The sequence below is a fragment of the Balaenoptera musculus genome, chromosome 2 (genome assembly GCF_009873245.2).
Source record: "Balaenoptera musculus isolate JJ_BM4_2016_0621 chromosome 2, mBalMus1.pri.v3, whole genome shotgun sequence".
NCBI classification, from domain to species: Eukaryota; Metazoa; Chordata; class Mammalia; order Artiodactyla; family Balaenopteridae; genus Balaenoptera; species Balaenoptera musculus.
Genome location: NC_045786.1, coordinates 78,160,405 through 78,181,173, shown reverse-complemented (window position 1 = coordinate 78,181,173; position 20,769 = coordinate 78,160,405). Strand labels below are relative to the sequence as shown.

The 20,769-nt window shown below is 39.8% G+C and overlaps 1 protein-coding gene across 2 annotated transcripts in view; it reads right to left on the bottom strand.

The window, feature by feature from the left end:
• DNAAF4 (dynein axonemal assembly factor 4) overlaps positions 1-18,839 on the bottom strand; it is a 79,102-nt gene extending 60,263 nt beyond the window's left edge. For both annotated transcript variants that reach the window (XM_036844356.1, XM_036844357.1), the window contains exons 1-3: positions 18,619-18,839; positions 18,075-18,222; positions 13,752-13,885 (exon numbers count right to left, since the gene is read on the bottom strand). In XM_036844356.1, the coding sequence (XP_036700251.1) occupies positions 13,752-13,885; positions 18,075-18,222; positions 18,619-18,741 (405 nt within the window). In that variant the 5' untranslated portion in view covers positions 18,742-18,839. The remainder of the gene's footprint in view (positions 1-13,751; positions 13,886-18,074; positions 18,223-18,618) is intronic.
• Positions 18,840-20,769: the final 1,930 nt, after the last annotated feature.

The following is a 20,769-nucleotide window of genomic DNA, read 5'->3' as shown; positions in this document are numbered from 1 at the left end:
GAGGGAAGTTTACAGCGATACAAGCCTACATCACAAAACAAGAAAAATCTCAAGTAAACAAACTAATCTTAAAACTGAAGAACTAGAAAAAGAAGAACAAATAAAATCCAAAGTAGAAAGAAAGAAAAAATAAAGATCAGAGCAGAAATAAATGAAAGAGAGTAAAAAACAACAGAAAAGATCCATGACACTAAGAGCTGAATCTTTCAAAAGATAAAATTGATAAACATTTAGCCAGACAGATCAAGAAAAGAGAGGGTCCAAATAAATAAACTCAGAAATGAAAACGGATAAGTTAAAACTGACACCACAGAAATACAAAGTATCATAAGAGACTACTACAAACAGTTATGCATCAATAAAATGGGCAACCTAAAGGAAATGGATAAATTCTTAGAAACGTAAAATCTCCCAAGACTGAATCAAGAAGGAATACAAATATGAACAGACCAATTCGGTTCATATTGAAATTATTAATTTTAAAAACTCCCAATAAACAAAAGTACAGGACCAGACAGTATCACAAGTGAATTTTACCAAACATTTAAAGAAAAGTTAACATCTATCCTTCTCAAACTACTCCAAAAAACTGAAGAGGGAGGAATGCATCTGAAGTCATTATATGAGGCCAGCATCACCCTGATACCAAAACCAGACAAAGACACCACAAAAAAAGAAAATTACGGGCCAGTATCACTGATGAACACAAATGCAAAAATCCTCAACAAAATATTAGCTAACTGAATCCAACAATACATTAAAGGGATCAAACACCATGATCAAGTGGGATTTATCCCAGGGATGCAAGAATATCCACAAATCAATCAATGTGACACACCACATTAACAAATTGAATAACAAAAATCAAAAGATCATCTCAACAGATGCACAGACAGCTTTCAACAAAATTCAACATCCATTTATGATAAAAACTGTCCACAGGGGAGGACCTTCAAGATGGCAGAGGAGTAAGACATGGAGATCACCTTCCTCCCCACAAATACATTAAAAATACATCTACATGTGGAACAACTCCTACAGAACACCTACTGAATGCTGGCAAAAGACCTCAGACTTGGGCTTCCCCGGTGGCGCAGTGGTTGAGAGTCTGCCTGCCAATGCAGGGAACACGGGTTCGAGCCCTGGTCTGGGAAGATCCCACATGCCACGGAGCAACTGGGCCCGTGAGCCACAATTACTGAGCCTGCGTGTCTGGAGCCTGTGCTCCACAACTAGAGAGGCCGCAATAGTGAGAGGGCCGTGCACCGCGATTAAGAGTGGCCCCCGCTTGCCACAACTAGAGAAAGCCCTCGCACAGAAACGAAGACCCAACACAGCCATAAATAAATAAATTTAAAAAAAAAAAACAAAAAAAAACAAAAAACCTCAGACTTCCCAAAAGGCAAGAAACTCCCCACGTACCTGGGTAGGGCAAAAGAAAAAAGGAAAAACAGAGGCAAAAGAATAGGGATGGGATCTGCACCTCTGGGAGGGAGCTGTGAAGGAGGAAAAGTTTCCACACACTAGGAAGCCCCTTCACTGGTGAAAACAGGGTGTGGGCGGGGGGGAAGCTTCAGAGCCACGGAGGAGAGTGCAGCAACAGGGGTGCAGAGGGCAAAGCAGAGAGGCGTCCACACAGAGGATCGGTGCTGACCAGCACTCACCAGCCTAAGAGGCTTGTCTGCTCACCTGCAGGGGTGGGTGGGTGGGGGTGGGAGCTCAGGCTTGGGCTTCAGAGGTCAGACCCCAGGGAGACGACTGGGGTTGGCTGCGTGAACACAGCCTGAAGGGGGCTAGTGCGCCACAGCTAGCCGGGAGGGAGTCCAGGAAACAGTCTGGAACTGCCTAAGAGTCAAGAGACTGTTATTTCGGGGTGCATGAGAAGAGGAGATTCAGAACACCGCCTAAACGAGCTTCAGAGATGGGCGCGAGCTGCGGCTATCAGTGCGGACCCCAGAGACGGGCATGAAACACTAAAGCTGCTGCTGCAGCCACCAAGAATCCTGTGTGCAAGCATAGGTCACTATCCACACTTCCCTTCCCAGGAGCCTGTGCAGCCCACCACTGCCAGGGTCCCGTGATCCAGGGACAACTTCCACGGGAGAACACACGGTGCGCCTCAGGCTGCTGCAATGTCACGCCGGCCTCTGCCACTGCAGGCTCACCCCGCATTCCATACCTCTCCCTCCCCCTGGTCTGAGTGAGCCAGAGCACCCTAATCAGGTGCTCCTTTAACCCCCTCCTGTCTAGGCAAAGAACAGATGCCAGAGGGTGACCTACATGCAGAGGCGGGGCCAAATCTAAAGCTGAACCCCAGGAGTTGTGTGAACAAAAAAGAGAAGGGAAAGTTTCTCCGTTCAGCCTCAGGAGCAGCAGATTAAATCTCCACAATCAACTTGATGTACACTGCATCTGTGGAATACCTGAATAGACAACAAATCATCCCAAAATTGAGGCTGTGGACTTTGGGAGCAACTGTAGACTTGGGGTTTGCTATATGCAACTGACTAGTTTCTGATTGTTATGTTTATCTTAGTATAGTTTTTTAGGGCTTGTTATCATTGGTGGATTTGTTTATTGGTTTGGTTGCTCACTTTTTTTTATTACTTTTTAAATTTTTTAATTTTAATAATTTTTTTATTTTTTATTTTAATAACTTTATTTATTTTTTGTTTCTTTCTTTTATTTTCTCCCTTTTCTTCTCAGCTGTGTGGCTGACAGGGTCTTGGTGCTCCAGCCGGGTGTCAGGCCTGAGTCTCTGAGGTGGGAGAGCCACGTTCAGGACAATGGACCACCAGAAACCTCCCGGCCTCAGGTAATATCAGTCAGCGAGAGCTCTCTCAGAGATCTCCGTCTCAACGCTAAGACCAAGCTCCACTCAATGACCAGCAAGCTCCAGTGCTGGACACCCCATGCCAAACAACTAGAAAGACAGGAACACAACCCCACCCATTAGCAGAGAGGCTGCCTAAGATCATAATAAGTTTACAGACATCCCAAAACACACCACCAGACGCGGTCCTGCCCACCAGAAAGACACGATCCAGCTACATCCACCAGAACACAGGCAACAGTCCCCTCCACCAGGAAGCCTACACAACCCACTGAACCAACCTTACCCACTGGGGGCAGACACCAAAAACAACAGGAACTACGAACATGCAGACTGCGAAAAGGAGACCCCAAACACAGTAAGTTAAGCAAAATGAGAAGACAGAGAAATACACAGCAGATGAAGGAGCAAAGCAAAAATGCACCAGACCAAACAAATGAAGAGGAAACAGGCAGTCTACCTCAAAAAGAATTCAGAGTAATGAAAGTAAAGATGATCCAAAATCTTGGAAATAGAATGGAGAAAATACAAGAAACATTTAACAAGGACCCAGAAGAACTAAAGAGCAAACAAACAATGATGAACATCAAAATAAATGAAATTTAAAATTCTCAAGAAGGAATCAATAGCAGAATAACTGAGGCAGAAGAACGAATAAGTGATGTGGAAGATAAAATAGTGGAAATAACTGCTGCAGAGCAGAATAAAGAAAAAAGAATGAAAAGAATTGAGGACACTCTCAGAGACCTCTGGGACAATATTAAACACACCAATATTCGAATTATACGGGTCCCAGAAGAAGAAAAGAAAAAGAAAGGCTCTGAGAAAATATCTGAAGAGATTATGGTGGAAAACTTCCCTAATATGGGAAAGGAAATAATCAAGTCCAGGAAGCACAGAGAGTCCCATACAGGATAAATCCAAGGAGAAACACAACAAGACATATTAATCAAACTATCAAAAATTAAATACAAAGAAAAAATACTAAAAGCAGCAAGGGAAAAACAACAAGTAACATACAAGGGAATCCCCATAAGGTTAACAGCTGATCTTTCAGCAGAAACTCTGCAAGCCAGAAGGGAGTGACAGGACATATTTAAAGGGATGAAAGGGAAAAACGTGCAACCAAGATTACTTTACCCAGCAAGGATCTCATTCAGAATCAACGGAGAAATTAAAACCTTTACAGACAAGCAAAAGCTAAGAGAATTCAGCACTACAACAAATGCTAAAGGAACTTCTCTAGGCAGGAAACACAAGAGAAGGAAAATACCTACAATAACAAACCCAAAACAATTAAGAAACTGGTAACAGGAACATACATATCAGTAACTACCTTAAATGTAAATGGATTAAATGCTCCAACCAAAAGACATAGACTGGCTGAAAGGATCCAAAAACAAGACCCATATATATGCTATCTACAAGCGACCCACTTCAGATCTAGGGACACATACAGACTGAAAGTGAAGGAATGGAAAAAGATATTCCATGCAAATGGAAATCAAAAGAAAGCTGGAGTAGCAATTCTCATATCAGACAAAACAGACTTTAAAACAAAGCCTATTACAAGAGACAAAGAAGGACACTACATAATGATCAAGGGATCAATCCAAGAAGAAGATATAACAATTGGAAATATTTATGCACCCAACATAGGAGCACCTCAATATGTAAGGCAAATGATAACAGCCATAAAAGGGGAAATCGACAGTAACACAATCATAGTAGGGGACTTTAACACCCCACTTTCACCAATGGACAGTTGATCCAAAATGAAAATAAATAAGGAAACACAAGCTTAAAATAACACATTAAAAAAGATGGACTTAACTGATAGGTATAGGACATTCCATCCAAAAACAACAGAATACACTTTCTTCTCAAGTGCTCATGGAACATTCTCCAGGATAGAACATATCTTGGGTCACAAGTCAAGCCTTGGTAAATATAAGAAAATTGAAATCATATCAAGTATCTTTTCTGACCACAATGCTACGATATTAGATACCAATTACAGTAAAAACAACTGTAAAAAATGCAAACACATGGAGGCTAAAAATACACTACTACATAACCAAGAGATCACTGAAGAAATCGAAGAGGAAATCAAAAAATACCTAGAAACAAATGACAGTGAAAACACGATGACCCAAAACCTATGGGATGCAGCAAAAGCAGTTAGTTCTAAGAGGAAAGTTTATAGCAGTACAATCTTATGTCAAGAAACAAGAAAAATCTCACATAAACAACCTAACCTTACACCTAAAGCAATCAGAGAAAGAAGAACAAAAAAACCCCTGAAAGTTAGCAGAAGGAAAGAAATCATAAAGATCAGATCAGAAATAAATGAAAAAGAAATGAAGGAAACAATAGCAAAGATCAATAAAACTAAAAGCTGGTTCTTTGAGAAGATAAACAAAACTGATAAACCATTAGCCAGACTCATCAAGAAAAAGAGAGAGAAGCCTCAAATCAACAGAATTAGAAATGAAAAAGGAGAAGTAACAACTGACACGGCAGAAATACAAAGGATCATGAGAGATTACTACAAGCAACTCTATGCCAATAAAATGGACAACCTGGAAGAAATGGAAAATTCTTAGAAAAGCACAACCTTCTGAGACTGAACCAGGAAGAAATAGAAAATAAAAACAGACCAATCACAAGCACTGAAATTGAAACTGTGATTAAAAATCTTCCAACAAACAGAAGCCCAGGACCAGATGGCTTCACAGGTGAATTCTATCAAACATTTAGAGAAGAGCTAACACCTATCCTTCTCAAACTCTTCCAAAATATAGCAGAGGGAGGAACACTCCCAAACTCATTCTACAAGGCCACCATCACCCTGATACCAAAAACAGACAAAGATGTCACAAAAAAGGAAAACTACAGGCCAACATCACTGATGAAAATAGATGCAAATATCCTCAACAAAATACTAGCAAACAGAACCCAACAACACATGAAAAGGATCATAAACCATGATCAAGTGGCGTTTATCCCAGGAATGCAAGGATTCTTCAATATATGCAAATCAATCAATGTGATACACCATAGTAACAAATTGGATAAAAACCATATGATCATCTCAATAGATGCAGAAAAAAACTTTCAACAAATTTCAACACCCATTTATGATAAAAACCCTCCAGAAAGTAGGCATAGAGGGAACTTACCTCAACATAATAAAGGCCATATATGACAAACCCACAGCCAACATCGTTCTCAGTGGTGAAAAACTGAAACCATTTCCTCTAAGATCAGGAACAAGACAAGGTTGCCCACTCTCACCACTATTATTCAACATACTTTTGGAAGTTTTAGCCACGGCAATCAGAGAAGAAAAAGAAATAAAAGGAATACAAGTCATAAAAGAAGAAGTAAAACTGTCACTGTTTGCAGATGACATGATACTATACATAGAGAATCCTAAAGATGCTACCAGAAAACTAGTAGAGCTAATCAATGAATTTGGTAAAGTAGCAGGATACAAAATTAATATACAGAAATCTCTTGTATTCCTATACACTAATGATGAAAAATCTGAAAGAGAAATTAAGGAAACACTCCCATTTACCGCTGCAACAAAAAGGATAAAATACCTAGGAATAAACCTACCTAAGGAGACAAAAGACTTGTATGCAGAAAAATAAAAGACACGGATGAAAGAAATTAAAGATGATACAAACAGATGGTGAGATATACCATGTCCTTGGATTGGAAGAATCAACATTGTGAAAATGACTATACTACCCAAAGCAATCTACAGATTCAATACAATCCCTATCAAACTACCACTGGCATTTTTCACAGAACTAGAACAAAAAATTGCACAATTTGTATGGAAACAAAACAAAACAAAAGACCCCAAATAGCCAAAGCAATCTTGAGAAAGAAAGACGGAGCTGGAGGAATCAGGCTCCTGGACTTCAGACTACACTACAAAGCTACAGTAATCAAGACAGTGTGGTACTGGCACAAAAACAGAAATATAGATCAATGGAAGAGGACAGAAAACCCAGAGATAAACCCACAAACATATGGTCACTTTATCTTTGATAAAGGAGGTAAGAATATACAATGCAGAAAAGACAGCCTCTTCAATAAATGGTGCTGGGAAAATTGGACAGCTACAGGTAAAAGAATGAAATTGGGGGCTTCCCTGGTGGCGCAGTGGTTGAGAATCTGCCTGCCAATGCAGGGGACACGGGTTCGAGCCCTGGTCTGGGAAGATCCCACATGCCGCGGAGCAACTGGGCCCGTGAGCCACAACTACTGAGCCTGAGCGTCTGGAGCCTCTGCTCCGCAACAAGAGAGGCCGCGATAGTGAGAGGCCCGCGCACCGCGATGAAGAGTGGCCCCCACTCGCCGCAACTGGAGAAAGCCCTCGCACAGAAACGAAGACCCAACACAGCCAAAAAAAAAAAAATGAAATTGGAACACTCCCTAATACCATACACAAAAGTAAACTCAAAATGGATTAAAGACCTAAACGTAAGGCCAGACACTATACAACTCTTAGAGGAAAACATAGGCAGAACACTCTATGACATAAATCACAGCAAGATCTTTTTTGACCCACTTCCTAGTGAAATGGAAATTAAAAAAAAAACAACAATTGGGACCTACTGAAACTTAAAAGCTTTTGCACAGCAAAGGAAACCATAAACAAGACAAAAAGACAACCCTCAAATGGGAGAAAATATTTGCAAACGAGGCAACTGACAAAGGATTAATCTGCAAAATATACAAACAGCTCATGCAGCTCAATATCAAAAAAACAAACAACCCAATCCAAAAACGGGCAAAAGACCTAAATAGACATTTCTCCAGAGAAGATATACAGATTGCCAACAAACACATGAAAGGATGCTCAACATCACTAATCATTAGAGAAATGCAAATCAAAACTACAATGAGGTATCATCTCACAATGGTCAGAATGGCCATCATCAAAAAATCTACAAACAATAAATGCTGGAGAGGGTGTGGAGAAAAGGGAACACTCTTTCACTGTTGGTGGGAATGTAAACTGATACAGCCACTATGGAGAACAGTATGAAGGTTTCTTAAAAAACTAAAAATAGAACTACCATATGACCCAGCAATCCCACTACTGGGCATATACCCTGAGAAAACCATAATTCAAAAAGAGTCATGTACCACAATGTTCATTGCAGCACTATTTACAATAGCCAGGACATGGAAGCAACCTAAGTGTCCATCGACAGATGAATGGATAAAGAAGATGTGGCACATATATACAATGGAATATTACTCAGCCACAAAAAGAAACGAAATTGAGTTATTTGTAGTGAGGTGGATAGACCTAGAGTCTGTCCTACAGAGTGAAGTAAGTCAGAAAGAGAAAAACAAATACCATATGCTAACACATATATATGGAATCTAAAAAAAAAAAAAAGGGTCTGAAGAACCTAGGGTCAGGACAGGAATAAAGACACAGATGTAGAGAATGGACTTGAGGACACGGGGAGGGGGAAAGGTAAGCTAGGATGAAGTGAGAGAGTGGCATTTACACATATACACTACCAAATGTAAAATAGATAGCTAGTGGGAAGCAGCCGTATAGCACAGGGAGATCAGCTCAGTGCTTTATGGGAGGGTGGGAGGGAGACGCAAGAGGGAGGGGATATGGGGATATATGTATATGTATAGCTGATTCACTTTGTTATACAGCAGAAACTACACAACATTGTAAAGCAATTATACTCCAATAAAGATGTAAAAAAAAAAAAAAACTGTCCACAAAGTGGGTGTAGAGAGAACATACCTCAACATAATAAAGGCCATATATGACAAACCTAGAGACAACATCATTCTCAATGGTAAAAAGCTGAAACCATTTCCTCTAAGATCAGGACAAGACAAGGATGCCCACTCTTGCCACTTTTATTCAGCATAGTATGGAAATTCCTAGTCATAGCAACCAGACCAGAAAAAGAAATAAAATGAACCCACACTGGAAAGGAAGAAGTAAAACCGTTACTGTTTGCAGATGGCATGATACTATATATTGAAAATCCTAAAGATGCCAGCAAAAAACTATTAGAATACATGAATTCAGTAAAGTTGGAGAATATAAATTTAACATACAGAAATCTGTTGCAGTTGTATACATTAACAATGAACTATCAGAAAGAGAAATTTTAAAAACAATCACATTTACAGGAGTTCCCTGGGGGCCTAGTGGTTAGGATTCCGGACTTTCACTGCTGTGACCCCGGTTGAGTCCCTGGCCAGGGAACTGAGATCCCATAAGCCATGCAGCCAAATAAATAAATAAATAAACAAAACAATCACATTTACAATTGCATAGAATAAAAAATGAGCAAGTAGTTACTTGTGGCCTTTCTATCCCTTAGTTATACATGCTTCTAATAAACAGGGCATGTGGTTTCACTGATAAGGGCTTTTTAAAGGCCCTATAGTATAATCTAGACAACTCTAGAAAGCAACTCATACCTCATCTGCATGATCAGGCAAAGTTGTTTTACAGTTAAAGTTTCCGGGTTTCAACTTTAAGAAAAGAATAGCAGAAGAAAGCACTTCAAATTTGACCTGTTTAGTTTAAAAATTAGTGGGAAATGGGGTCCCCTAAAGTAGAAAATAAAACAAAATAAAACCAAAAAATTCAAAATAGAAGAAGGCAACCTACAAAACCAAAGAGTGAAGAAAACAGGAAAAGTAGGCAATAGCAGTCCAAAATAAAGAGGGGGAAAAAAAAGCATGTTTCAGATTGGTCTGCCATGAATATTCCAACTTTTCATTAATCACTCCTACCCCACCTAAATTCTTCACGCTCTGGGTAGATGACCTTGCTACCTTCACCAAGGAAACAAAGGGTTACTTTAACTATCTGTGTCTCTAAGAATTTTCCAAATGCTTAGTAATTCTTTACTTCTGCCCGTTAGGGTCAAAAGATAAAATATCCCCTATTACCTAAGATTTAATTTTTTCACCTGTTCCAACCTTCATCCCACCACAAAAAAAAACTGCTTCATCATCAATCCTCTCTCTTGGTTATATTATCAATCTCTCGCTCTTTACTGGCTTCTTTCTTCAACATATAAATATGTTCAAAATCCTTTCGTCTTAAGAATACAAAAGCTCTGCCTCCACCCTGCAACCTCTCTAACTCATTCCCCAGAATGAGCTTTCCAAAACACAAACCCAATTATTTTGGGATTCTTGCTGAAAATTCCTAAAGAGTTCCCTTCAGGAGATTTTTCTAAATATCAAGATTTTATTTCTGATCAACAAATGTTCCTCGCTGTGCCAAACTCTGTCAGGCACTTATCCAAACTAACTGTAACGTCATTTTCCCATTTATCCCCAGGTAACTGTGGCTTATTCTCCAGTATTCAGCACAAACAACATTGCTTCGTATTTCCTGACCAGCCTCTCAGACTGAGATACCAGTATTTTGCCAGTGTTTTCTCTTCATCTGCCCATGACTTCTTATGCATACTATGGTGTAATCTTTGTTTTTTCTTGTCTGTCACCCTCTCTATACTATGAGTAAACGGAAAGTGAAGACTGATTTGTTCAGCTCTGTCTCAGTACCTTTCACAGTATTCAATAAATGTCTGCTAATGAATGATACATCAGCAGCAAAGATAATGAGAAGTGGATGCAGTAAACCAAGTTGGAAGCAACAGACTTGAAGTAAAGATTTATTCGAACATGTGTAAAAGTGATTACCATTTGAAATATCATTCTACAATACCTAAAGCAATTGTTTTATGGGGCTTGAAAGGGAGCCAACAGAATAGACAGCCTGTCTCCCGCTGGCCCCTGCTTAGGTGAAGATGTGGATCATCTCCCTATCAGCCTAAGGATGAAGCAGACACAAAGAAAAAGCTGTGCTAAGGATGCTGCAGAGAGATGGAGTCAGAGCTTGGATTTACTGCTCTATCACGGAACTTTTCCTGCTAGATCAATCAAATTATCTTTATTGTTTAAATCCTAATATTTTCAATTCCAACTAAGTTGTAAAATGACCACAAGTTCCTCCCATAACTATATGCATGCCCCTTTGCAATGTGACTTAATCTTTCTTTCCTAGAAAAGGTGCAGTCTATTTCTCTAACCCTTAATCTGGGCTTGGATATATGGGACATTTGGCTAATGGGACATTGGCAAATGTGACACAGCAGAGGCTTTAAAAGGGCTTGTGCATTAGGGCTTTCCCACTGCAGAGGTTTTAAAAGCACTTGTGCATTAGGGCTTTCCCATTCTTGCTACCAGGAACACTAACTATGAAGTAAAGAAGCCTGCGCTAGCCTCTTGGAGAATGAAATACCACATGGAGAGGGGCTCAGCTTTCCCTGGCAAGGCTCTAAATATGTGAGTGAGGCCATCCTAGAACTTCCAGCCACAACTAAGCCAACCTCAGACCACAAGAACAGCCTGACCAACATATAGAATCATGAGAAAATAAATGTTTTAAGCTACTAAATTTTGGATAGTTTTTATACAGTGTTATTGACTAGATGTTTGTGTCCCCCCAGATATGTTGAAGCTTTAACTCCCATTTGGAAATGGGCTGCTGAGGAGTAATTAAGGTTAAATGAGGTCATAAGGGTGGGGCCCTGATACAATAGGATTAGTTTCTTAATAAGAAGAGACACCAGAGATTTTTTTCTCTCTCTCAGCTATCTGCAAGCCAGAAACCAACCCCACTGGACCTTGATCTGAGACTTCTAGGCTCTAGACCTGTGAGAAAATAAATGTGTGTTAAGTCATCCACTCTTTGGTATTTTGTTACGGTAGCCCAAGCAGACTTATACTATACAGCATAGCAAACTAACACAGTGAGTCTTAGCACTAGCCCTGCTAATTATTTTTAAAAGGTTACTACTAAGGCTTCCCTGGTGGCGCAGTGGTTAAGAATCCACCCGCCAATGTAGGGGACACGGGTTCGAGCCCTGGCCGAGAAAGATCCCACATGCCGCAGAGCAACTAAGTCCGTGAGCCACAACTACTGAGCCTGTGCTCTAGAGCCCACAAGCCACAACTGCTGAGCCCATGCACCTGGAGCCCGTGCTCCGCAACAAGAGAAGCCACCGCAGTGAGAAGCCCGCACACTGCAACAAAGGGTAGCCCCCGCTCGCTGCAACTAGGGAGAAGCCCGCGTGCAGCAACAAAGACCCAACGCAGCCAAAAATAAATAAATAAATTAATTAATTAATTAATTTTAAAAAGAAAAGGTTACTACTAAAAAAACCCTATTATTTTGTGGTATATGTAATTCAAGTTTTAAGCTAATTTATGGTTTAAGCTAATAGGGAGTTGTCTTTTGTCATCATATCTCTTCATTTGCTCTTAATGGAACATCAAAATTCTTTTTTGCTCTTTTCTGAATGGTGTCTAATATTGGACAGAGTAAAAATAGCTACATGTATCCACCAGAATAGAACCGTACTATGGTTATAGGGTACTCGAACAATATATTCACATTAATTCATTCAACTGTTTGAGCACCTACTATTTACTTGGCAACTGCTATGATAAGGAAGAAAGAAAATGTAGTCTCAACTCTCAACACTGCTCAGGGAAAGAGACAGACAAAATGAATAGTTTGTAGTATAGGGTATAGACTTTCATAGGTTCTATCACTTCAATGTGATCTATAGCTTCATCCCTTATATACTAATGCCCCTAAAGCACCTTTCCAAATACTACCAAAGTCAGGCTTTCATATGTCAGTAGATGAATAACTTCAAGGTACAGCATTGTGGTGCTGCCTGCCAATCAATTGTTCAGCTTCGTTATATTTACCAATGCAGCAGTGTGTGTGCCATTGTTTAACTATTTTATTAGTTCAGTAAATACTTATCTGTTGCCACAAATTTTATAGTATTTTGCTTTTAGTTTTTAAAATTCAGGAAAATGGTAAGATCCAAAGTTTGATAGTAGTGATAACATGATCAAGAAAAGGTGGAACTCATCAAGTATACAGAAAGCAGGAATCTTTGGACGGATGACCACGTGTTCAATTATTAAGTAAAAAACAAAGTATATTAACAATTGGTGATATTTAAAAGTCAAGTAAAAATGATAAAAGAAGCAGAGAAATCTTTGGAATTATGAACTGTTGATTATAAAAACAATACTAGTGATCCAAATGCAAAAGAACAGTCATGAGTCCATAGGACTCTTGATGAGATAATGCTTATTATAGATTCCTTAATCATTTCAAAATGTCAAAAATGAGAATTTGAGATGGGAAATTATCTGTAAAAATTAGTCAGAATAGGTAAACCTATAGAGATAGAAAGTAGATGGGTGGTTGTCTAGGGCTAGGGGTTCGCAGGAATGGGGAGTGACTGCTAATGGGTGCAGGGTTTCTTTTTGGGGTGATGAAAATGTTCTAAAATTGATTGTGGTGATAGTTTTACAACTCTAAATATACTAAAAACCACTGAATTGTAAGCCTGTAATGGGTGAACTGTATGGTATGTGAATTATATCTCAAAAAATATATTGCTGATTAAAGATTTAACTTGAAAGGCTCAAAAGTTAAAAGATATTAATTGGTCAATATTTAGTGTTAACCCCATGCTTTTCTTGTTTTAAATAATCATGTCCAATAATTCCAAGATTAAAAAAGAAGTAAAACACTTACAGCATAAAACCTTATAACTGTTTTATTCCCCGGGAAATAGAACATTTTCCCTCAAACAAGTAAATCTATTGTTCAACCTTATACTCTCAACTTTCATACAGATTTTCAGAAATACACATTAATAGTAGATAGCCTACATAACACAGCAAGGCCTGTAACCAAAGTATGAACAAAAAAGGTGAGGAAGTACAGTGGTTGCAACAAATTATCAGTGCAATTACTATATCTTTAATTAAAGGACTTTCCTATTAATCTGCAACTTACCTTCATCATGACATTTAGTGTATATTTTTGATCTTCCCGCCTTGCCCCAGCTTTTGCTTCCATAGCTTCTTTTGCGCTTTCTTGTGCTTGTAGGATAGATTTCTCCCTTATTCTTTGCATCATCTCTTTGTCAACTAAAACATAAGGAATATCAATAAATTAGGATCATGATGAATTTGTTTTACTTAGGAGAAACTGCTTACATACTGATCTGGGATAAGATGTTTTTGGACCCAACTTCACATGGAGAAGTGAAAACATTTCCCAATATTAAACTGGCCAAGAAGCTAATATTAAAAGGTAAGCAAGTAACTGTAATAGTAATGAATTAGTAAAGAATGCATGCCTTGGGACTTTCCTGGTGGCGCAGTGGTTAAGAATCCGCCTGCCAATGCAAGGGACATGGGTGCGAGCCCTGGTCGGGGAAGATCCCACATGCCGTGGAGCAACTAAGCCCGTGCACCACAACTACTAAGCCAGTGCTCTAGGGCCTAAGAGCCACAACTACTGAGCCCATGTGCCACAACTACTGAAGCCCGCGCCTAGAGCCCGTGCTCGGCAACAAGAGAAGCCACCGCAATAAGAAGCCTGCACACAACAACAAAGAACAGCCCCTGCTCGCCGCAACTAGAGAAAGCCCACACGCAGCGACGAAGACCCAATGTAGCCAAAAATAAATAAACAAATAAAATTTAAAAAAAGAATGCCTTTGTGCACTGAGAGAAATAGACAAACAGAGAGAGAGAGAGAGAGACAGAGAGTGAGGATATGAATAAGAGAGAAGAGAAACAATGGAGAGAGGAAATAAGAGAGGGAATGAGGATGGAGAGAGGGGAGGGAGAGGAAGAGAGGGTCACAAGAGGGAGAGAGAGGAGTGTGGAATGAGTGGGAGGGGGAGAGGGAAAGGGAGCCGGAGGGGACAAGATGGGAGGAAAGAGAACACATTTATTCTCCTCTCTCTCTCTCTGTTGAGAAACTAGAACTATTTGCTTGTAAACCTGATCATAATAAATCATCTCTGGGGGGTCTCCTAGAAGAGAAGATGGGTTGAGACCATCTGATATAATCAATCACCTTCAAAAATATAAATGGTGATTTATAGTGATACATATGAAGAGTACAGAGCCAGCCTTAGTAAAAATAACAAAGTAACATGACATGTTATATACAGAATTTACCATTCACAATTATTTTTTATTCAGTCACTCAGTATTTTAGAAACCGCAGGCTGTGATCCATTAGGGGGTAAATTATCTTAGGGGAAGAAGGATAAGGAAGGGATCTAGACTTTGAAGAAAAAAAAACAGGAGGGGAGAGGAAACTTGGGAGGAGAGTGTGAAGTAGGGGAGTGATAAGAAGGGCAGGAGTGGAGGGATGACTAGTAAAGCTTTATACACACCTTCATAGAGTTTTAAAATATATGAAAAAATACACAAAGAAAACTAGTTATATTAAAACACAAAATTTTAAAAAATAAATTTGTGACATACAAGTATGTGCTTCTTTATTAATGCATTAAATAATACATAGCAAAATGTCTAATAAATACTATAATTTCAAAGTAGTACATATAAAAGATAGAGGTATCTGTGATGTGAACATATTTGTGATTTTTACTGACACTACTGTTGTTTGTTGTCTACATTCATAGTTGAAGGGAATATTAATTTCAGTTAAAAATAAGTAAAGAGTATGGAATTTTTACCCATCCAAGATCTTGGCTGGGAATTAGGACTGAAATTAGTTCAGAAGTCTCTCTCCAAACCACCTCCTGTTTAGTAACAAAGTGGCAGACAGTTGGACCAGTTTCAGGGGCAGAAATAATTAAAAGAAAATCAAGTTTCCAAGTGAAATGCTCCACATCTAAAAGAAATGAAAAATGGATCAAGAAGGAACTTCAGAAAAAAATGGAGCAAGTATGTTTTGAATAATGAGGGAGGCAGGCTTGGAGTATAGACTGGAGCTCCACAATACTGCATGTGAAAAAAAGATTGTTAAACAATTTCACTGAATTGCATGTGAAACTGAGTTTGACTTCTAAAAGAATCTCAAACCTGGTTTCTGAAGTAAAATCGATGTTCATTACTTGTTATATAAGTTAGTTTTAAGACTGTTTTGATTAGTCTAACTGGCAAATTATGGTCAAACCCAACCTGCTCCCTGATTTCTTTCAGCACATAAGCTAAGAATAATTTTTACAGTTTTAAATAGTTGACAAAGATCAAAAGAATAGTAATACTTTATGACATATACAAATTAGAATAAATTGAAATTTCAGCGCCTATAAATACCTATTGTCTATGGCTGCTTTTGTGCTGCAATAACAGAGCTGAGTAATTGTGACACAGAACACATAGCCCACAAAAATCCAAAATATTATCTGGTCCTTTACAGAAAAAGTTTGCCAACTCTTAGTTTAAATGGTCAAAATTTGGAATCGTTGACCATATAACCATGAAAGAGAAGACTCAAGCACCTGTGCACTGAAAGCAGATATCTAAATCAGAGAGGAAGGTTATGATTAGAAAATTCCCTTCCCACTCCTGGATAAGGTGGCCAACCAGTTTAAGAAGGGAATTTGACAGAGAAGAAAGTGTTTCATGTCAGAAACAGGGGAAAGTAACAGGTTTACGGATATGACTCTTCTTTAGAGCCTAAAAAGTTGGTGGACAAAACGTTACCTGGGGAAATCAAGACATACATACACACACACACACACACACACAAACAAACATTTAAGTCAGTGGTTCTCAAACCTGGCCAGGCATCATAATCACCTGGGGAGTTCTCAACCCCCAATCTGTTTATTTTAAAAGAAGCCATTCTAATAGATGATGGTTCTGGTCCCATCTAACTTCAAAATTAAGATTATCAACAACAGCTGAAATAAATCAAAGTATTTACATTTAATCTTAGGTACGAAGTCAAAACACCCTGGGTGTGTTTCATGACATATTCCCAGGCCCCATCTCAGACTTGAATCAAAAAGGAAGGCAGGGGTAGGAGAGCAGGTATCTGGTTTTTAAAAACTCCTCAGTTATTCTGGGACTCAATAAAGAACTAAAGTAAGCTGGCTATGGTAACCTACCTTAACCAGTATTTTCTGAGCTGAATACCACATTTTAGAGAAAAATTCCACCTGGTCCTAGGTATTAAAAAATTAAATTCCACAGCAAGATACCAAGAAAACATTAATATAAAGAATGGCTGCAATTTCCCCATTCTCAATAGTCCCAACTCAAGGCTTAACGCCAAAGACCTAAGAGAAATTTCAGGCAGTAGATAAAAAGCACAAGAAAACATGACAACTAGATCAGGGAGGAAGATAACAGAGCTAAAGCAGTATAGGGCAATTACTGACCCACAAAGCTGATCTTGGCAGAAGAATAGAGTACTGATTAAGAGTACAGAGAATGGGGGATCTCAACTTGGACTGTACATTATAATTCCCAAAAAGCATTTTAAAAACTACCAGTACGTAGGTCTCAGTCTCACTCCCAGAAACTGATTTGATTGGTCTAGGGGGAGATTCAGACATCTGTATTCTGTAAAAGTTCCGTAGGTGAAACACTGCTCTAGAGTCAAACTGCTAAGACTCCACTTCTAGTCTGCCACTTACTAGTTGTGTGACCTTTGGCAATTACTCAACCCTTCTGTGCCTCAGTAGCCCCACCTTAAAAAAAAGGGGGGGGGGGGTACCTAAGTGATAGATTGTTGTGAGGATTAACAGATGAACTAATGCCTAATACAAAATGAGTGCTAAATAAAGGCCATATTGGGAGGCCTTATCCCCTGATGATAGGAGCCCACAACCTTTAAAAGCTAGTATTAATGGACTCTAATTTTTGAGTAATTAGATTACTCAGGAATTAGGTGATTTATTTTAAGAGGCAGCTGAAGCACTAACTCTTTTAAATCATGCTATGTGTCTATTTCGTTTTCCTAGAATAGCAACATAAATTTCAAAAGAGAAATTTTTAAATGGTATAAAGTATAAAAAGCACAACCAGGGCTTCCCTGGTGGCGCAGTGGTTGAGAGTCTGCCTGCCAATGCAGGGGATACGGGTTCGATCCCTGGTCTGGGAGGATCCCACATGCCGCGGAGCAACTAGGCCCGTGAGCCACAACTACTGAGCCTGCGCGTCTGGAGCCTGTGCTCCGCGACAAGAGAGGCCGCGATAGTGAGAGGCCTCCGCTTGCCGCAACTAGAGAAAGCCCTAGCACAGAAACGAAGACCCAACATAGCAATCAATCAATCAATCAATCTTAAAAAAAAAAAAAAAAAAGCACAACCAGCTGAACGTCTTTTAGTAAAGAACTTACCACCTGACAGAGAAAGGGTCTCCCACATGGCCGCTTCTTTTTTGTGTAAAGTGAAAACAATAGTGTCATTCCCAATCTTGGCTTTGCTGCTCTCATCGTCTATGGGAGCATAGAGAAACACCTCAAATAAAAATGGAGGGCAGTTCACCTATTCAGAAGGGGGAAAACGGAAGTCAATTTAGTTACACAAATGAAAGACACACCCGTTAAGAAATAAGTGATAGAGACCAAAATCATTTTCTTAAATTCCTGCTATAAATTTATTCCAGGTCACGATAAAAGCACGGCATATGAGGAAGTCCTGGATAAAATAATCTCTGACCTGGTGACATCTGTCTACAGACGAGGTGTCACCTGTATGGGATTCGTATTTTGTTTTGTTTGTTTTGCTTTGTTTTATTTTTAATAGGACTAAAATTTTAGGACGCTTATCTGCAAGGACGCGCCTGTGCATGTCCACAGCCGCGCCCTTGCAGCCGCTTCGGACCACACCCCCGGCCCCCCAACACCACCCCCCCCCGGCAGGCACGACTCGCTTTCCTACCTTCAGATAGTTTTCCGTGCAGAACACGTCCGCGTCCCTGACGCTGACGCCTCTGAGGGGCACAGAGATGAAGACCGCAGTCCTCGTCTGCTGCCAGCTGTAGTCGCTAACCTGCAGGGGCATCCCGGGAGGCGTCCGAAGAGGCTGGGGAGGACGCGCGCCCGCTCGGTTGCTAGGGAAGCCGGGGTTACCACAGGCCAGCCCTTCCGGGTCAGGCCGGGCCGTGGCCTCCTCCCCCCCCGTTCCCAGCGTGCCTCGGGCGCGCCACTGCGGTCGACCTGCGGACTCCCCTCGCTACTGCTTGGGCGCCCCTGGCGGGAGCGTTACCGTTACCTGAGGTCTTATCTCTTACCCGCAGTCCAAGCGAATCTGCGAAGTAGCAGACCCACTTCCGCTTAAGCAAGACAAGAGCTTCACGCTTGAAAATGCAGAAAAGGATGTGGGAAAGCGTGACCCGCGAGAAGCCAGGTGCGACGTCCACGCGCCATTGCAGCCCTGGCCTTTTGTTTGTTCTGACGGAGGCTGTAGAAGTTAGCACCATTTGGTGTTCCTGTTTTGGAAATTTCCTGCTTATACTGACGTTCTGGCCTAGGAGCTTGCCTGTACTATTGTAGTCCTTAAAATCCTATCAACCGTAAGCCCGTCACAAGCATGTAGGTAGGGTTCGCTCCTTGGTTTGAGAACTGGGGAGAAACGACCGTATGACTCATCTGGCGAATGCTTGGCTGCAACTCAACTGTAGGATAAGTTGAATTGACACGGATATGTTTTACAGTTGTTTAAGGAGACTTGTAACTTTAGCGCTGAGAGGAAACTTGAAGATCATGTGGTCTTCCCACATGCAGTATTTAAGGAATCTGAGATCCATATACCCAACCCCATTGCCACATGGATTAGTGGCTGAACTGTGATTAAGATCCTGACCCCATAACTCCCATTCCAATGTTCTTTCCTTGGGATGCTTTCTGGAGACACAGTTTATAAATTACTGGAATTTGATGTTAAAAAAAAAAAAAAAGGACATGAAAATTAACCATCTACAAACTATTTGCCACCTAGGAATGGGGATTTTTTAACATTTTACTTTTGGAAGTCATTAATACAAATTTAAAAGCTCCTGAATAAGTCCTTGAGGAAAGCTAAGGAGCAGCAGATATTGGGAGGAAAAAAAATCATCTTTTACCCCCCAAACAGAGCACCCCTCACTACCTTACCTAATTTTGTCAGCTGTTCATCATCTCAAGGTTCCGTAACTTTGAATACTGGGGCCATGTTAGACTTCTTTTCCCTTGTCCTCCTAATCGGAGAAACCTAACAATCAATCCTGTAGATTCTTTTTTATGTTGCTTTTGGCATTTTTCCCCCTTGTGTTCAATTCCTACTTTTACCATTTTGTTTCAAACTCTCCTGTGTCTTCAAAAGACAGAGTTTATGCATTCCTGTTACATAAAATGTTAAAGTGTAGATTCTGCCACTACATAAAAACACAAGTGATACAATGAATGTATAGAAAATAAAAAGGATACTTTGTTTTGTTTGGGAGTTTCAGAAAAATTCGTTAGCAATCATTTTGTTAAGCACATACAAATCTCTGTGGTGAAATTGTTCTCCTGACTACCAGTCTTATGAAACTTTTTACACTCTGAGTGAATTATATCTTTTTTTTAAAAAACTTGATCAGTTTTATTGCTGAATCGTTACATCAGCTGATACCAATTTAAGACACCATTAATCTTTATACATTGTTTCAAGACAGGTACTTACCTAAAAAGTGTTACACAAGCCTTGAAACTAATTCAGTCTTAAAAGTCTTAATCTGTGTTTCCTATTAGATTTAAAAATCAAAAAATCTTAATCTAACCCGAGTGTGGATGGAAATTTGATATATGGCAAAAGTGACTGTGCACATAAATGGGGAAAAGCAAAGAAAGGAATGACTATTGAATACATTGGGTGCTAGGAGAAATGGTCACCATATGGGAAAAAATGGGATTGGCTCTCTACATGCATATGGTGTCACACACAAAAATGAATTTCAGATGAACTAAAGACATACAAGCTTAAAACATATATATATATTTTATATATACACATACACAAATACGCATGTGTGTTTGTATGATCTTGGAGTAAGAAAGGATTTCTTAAGTA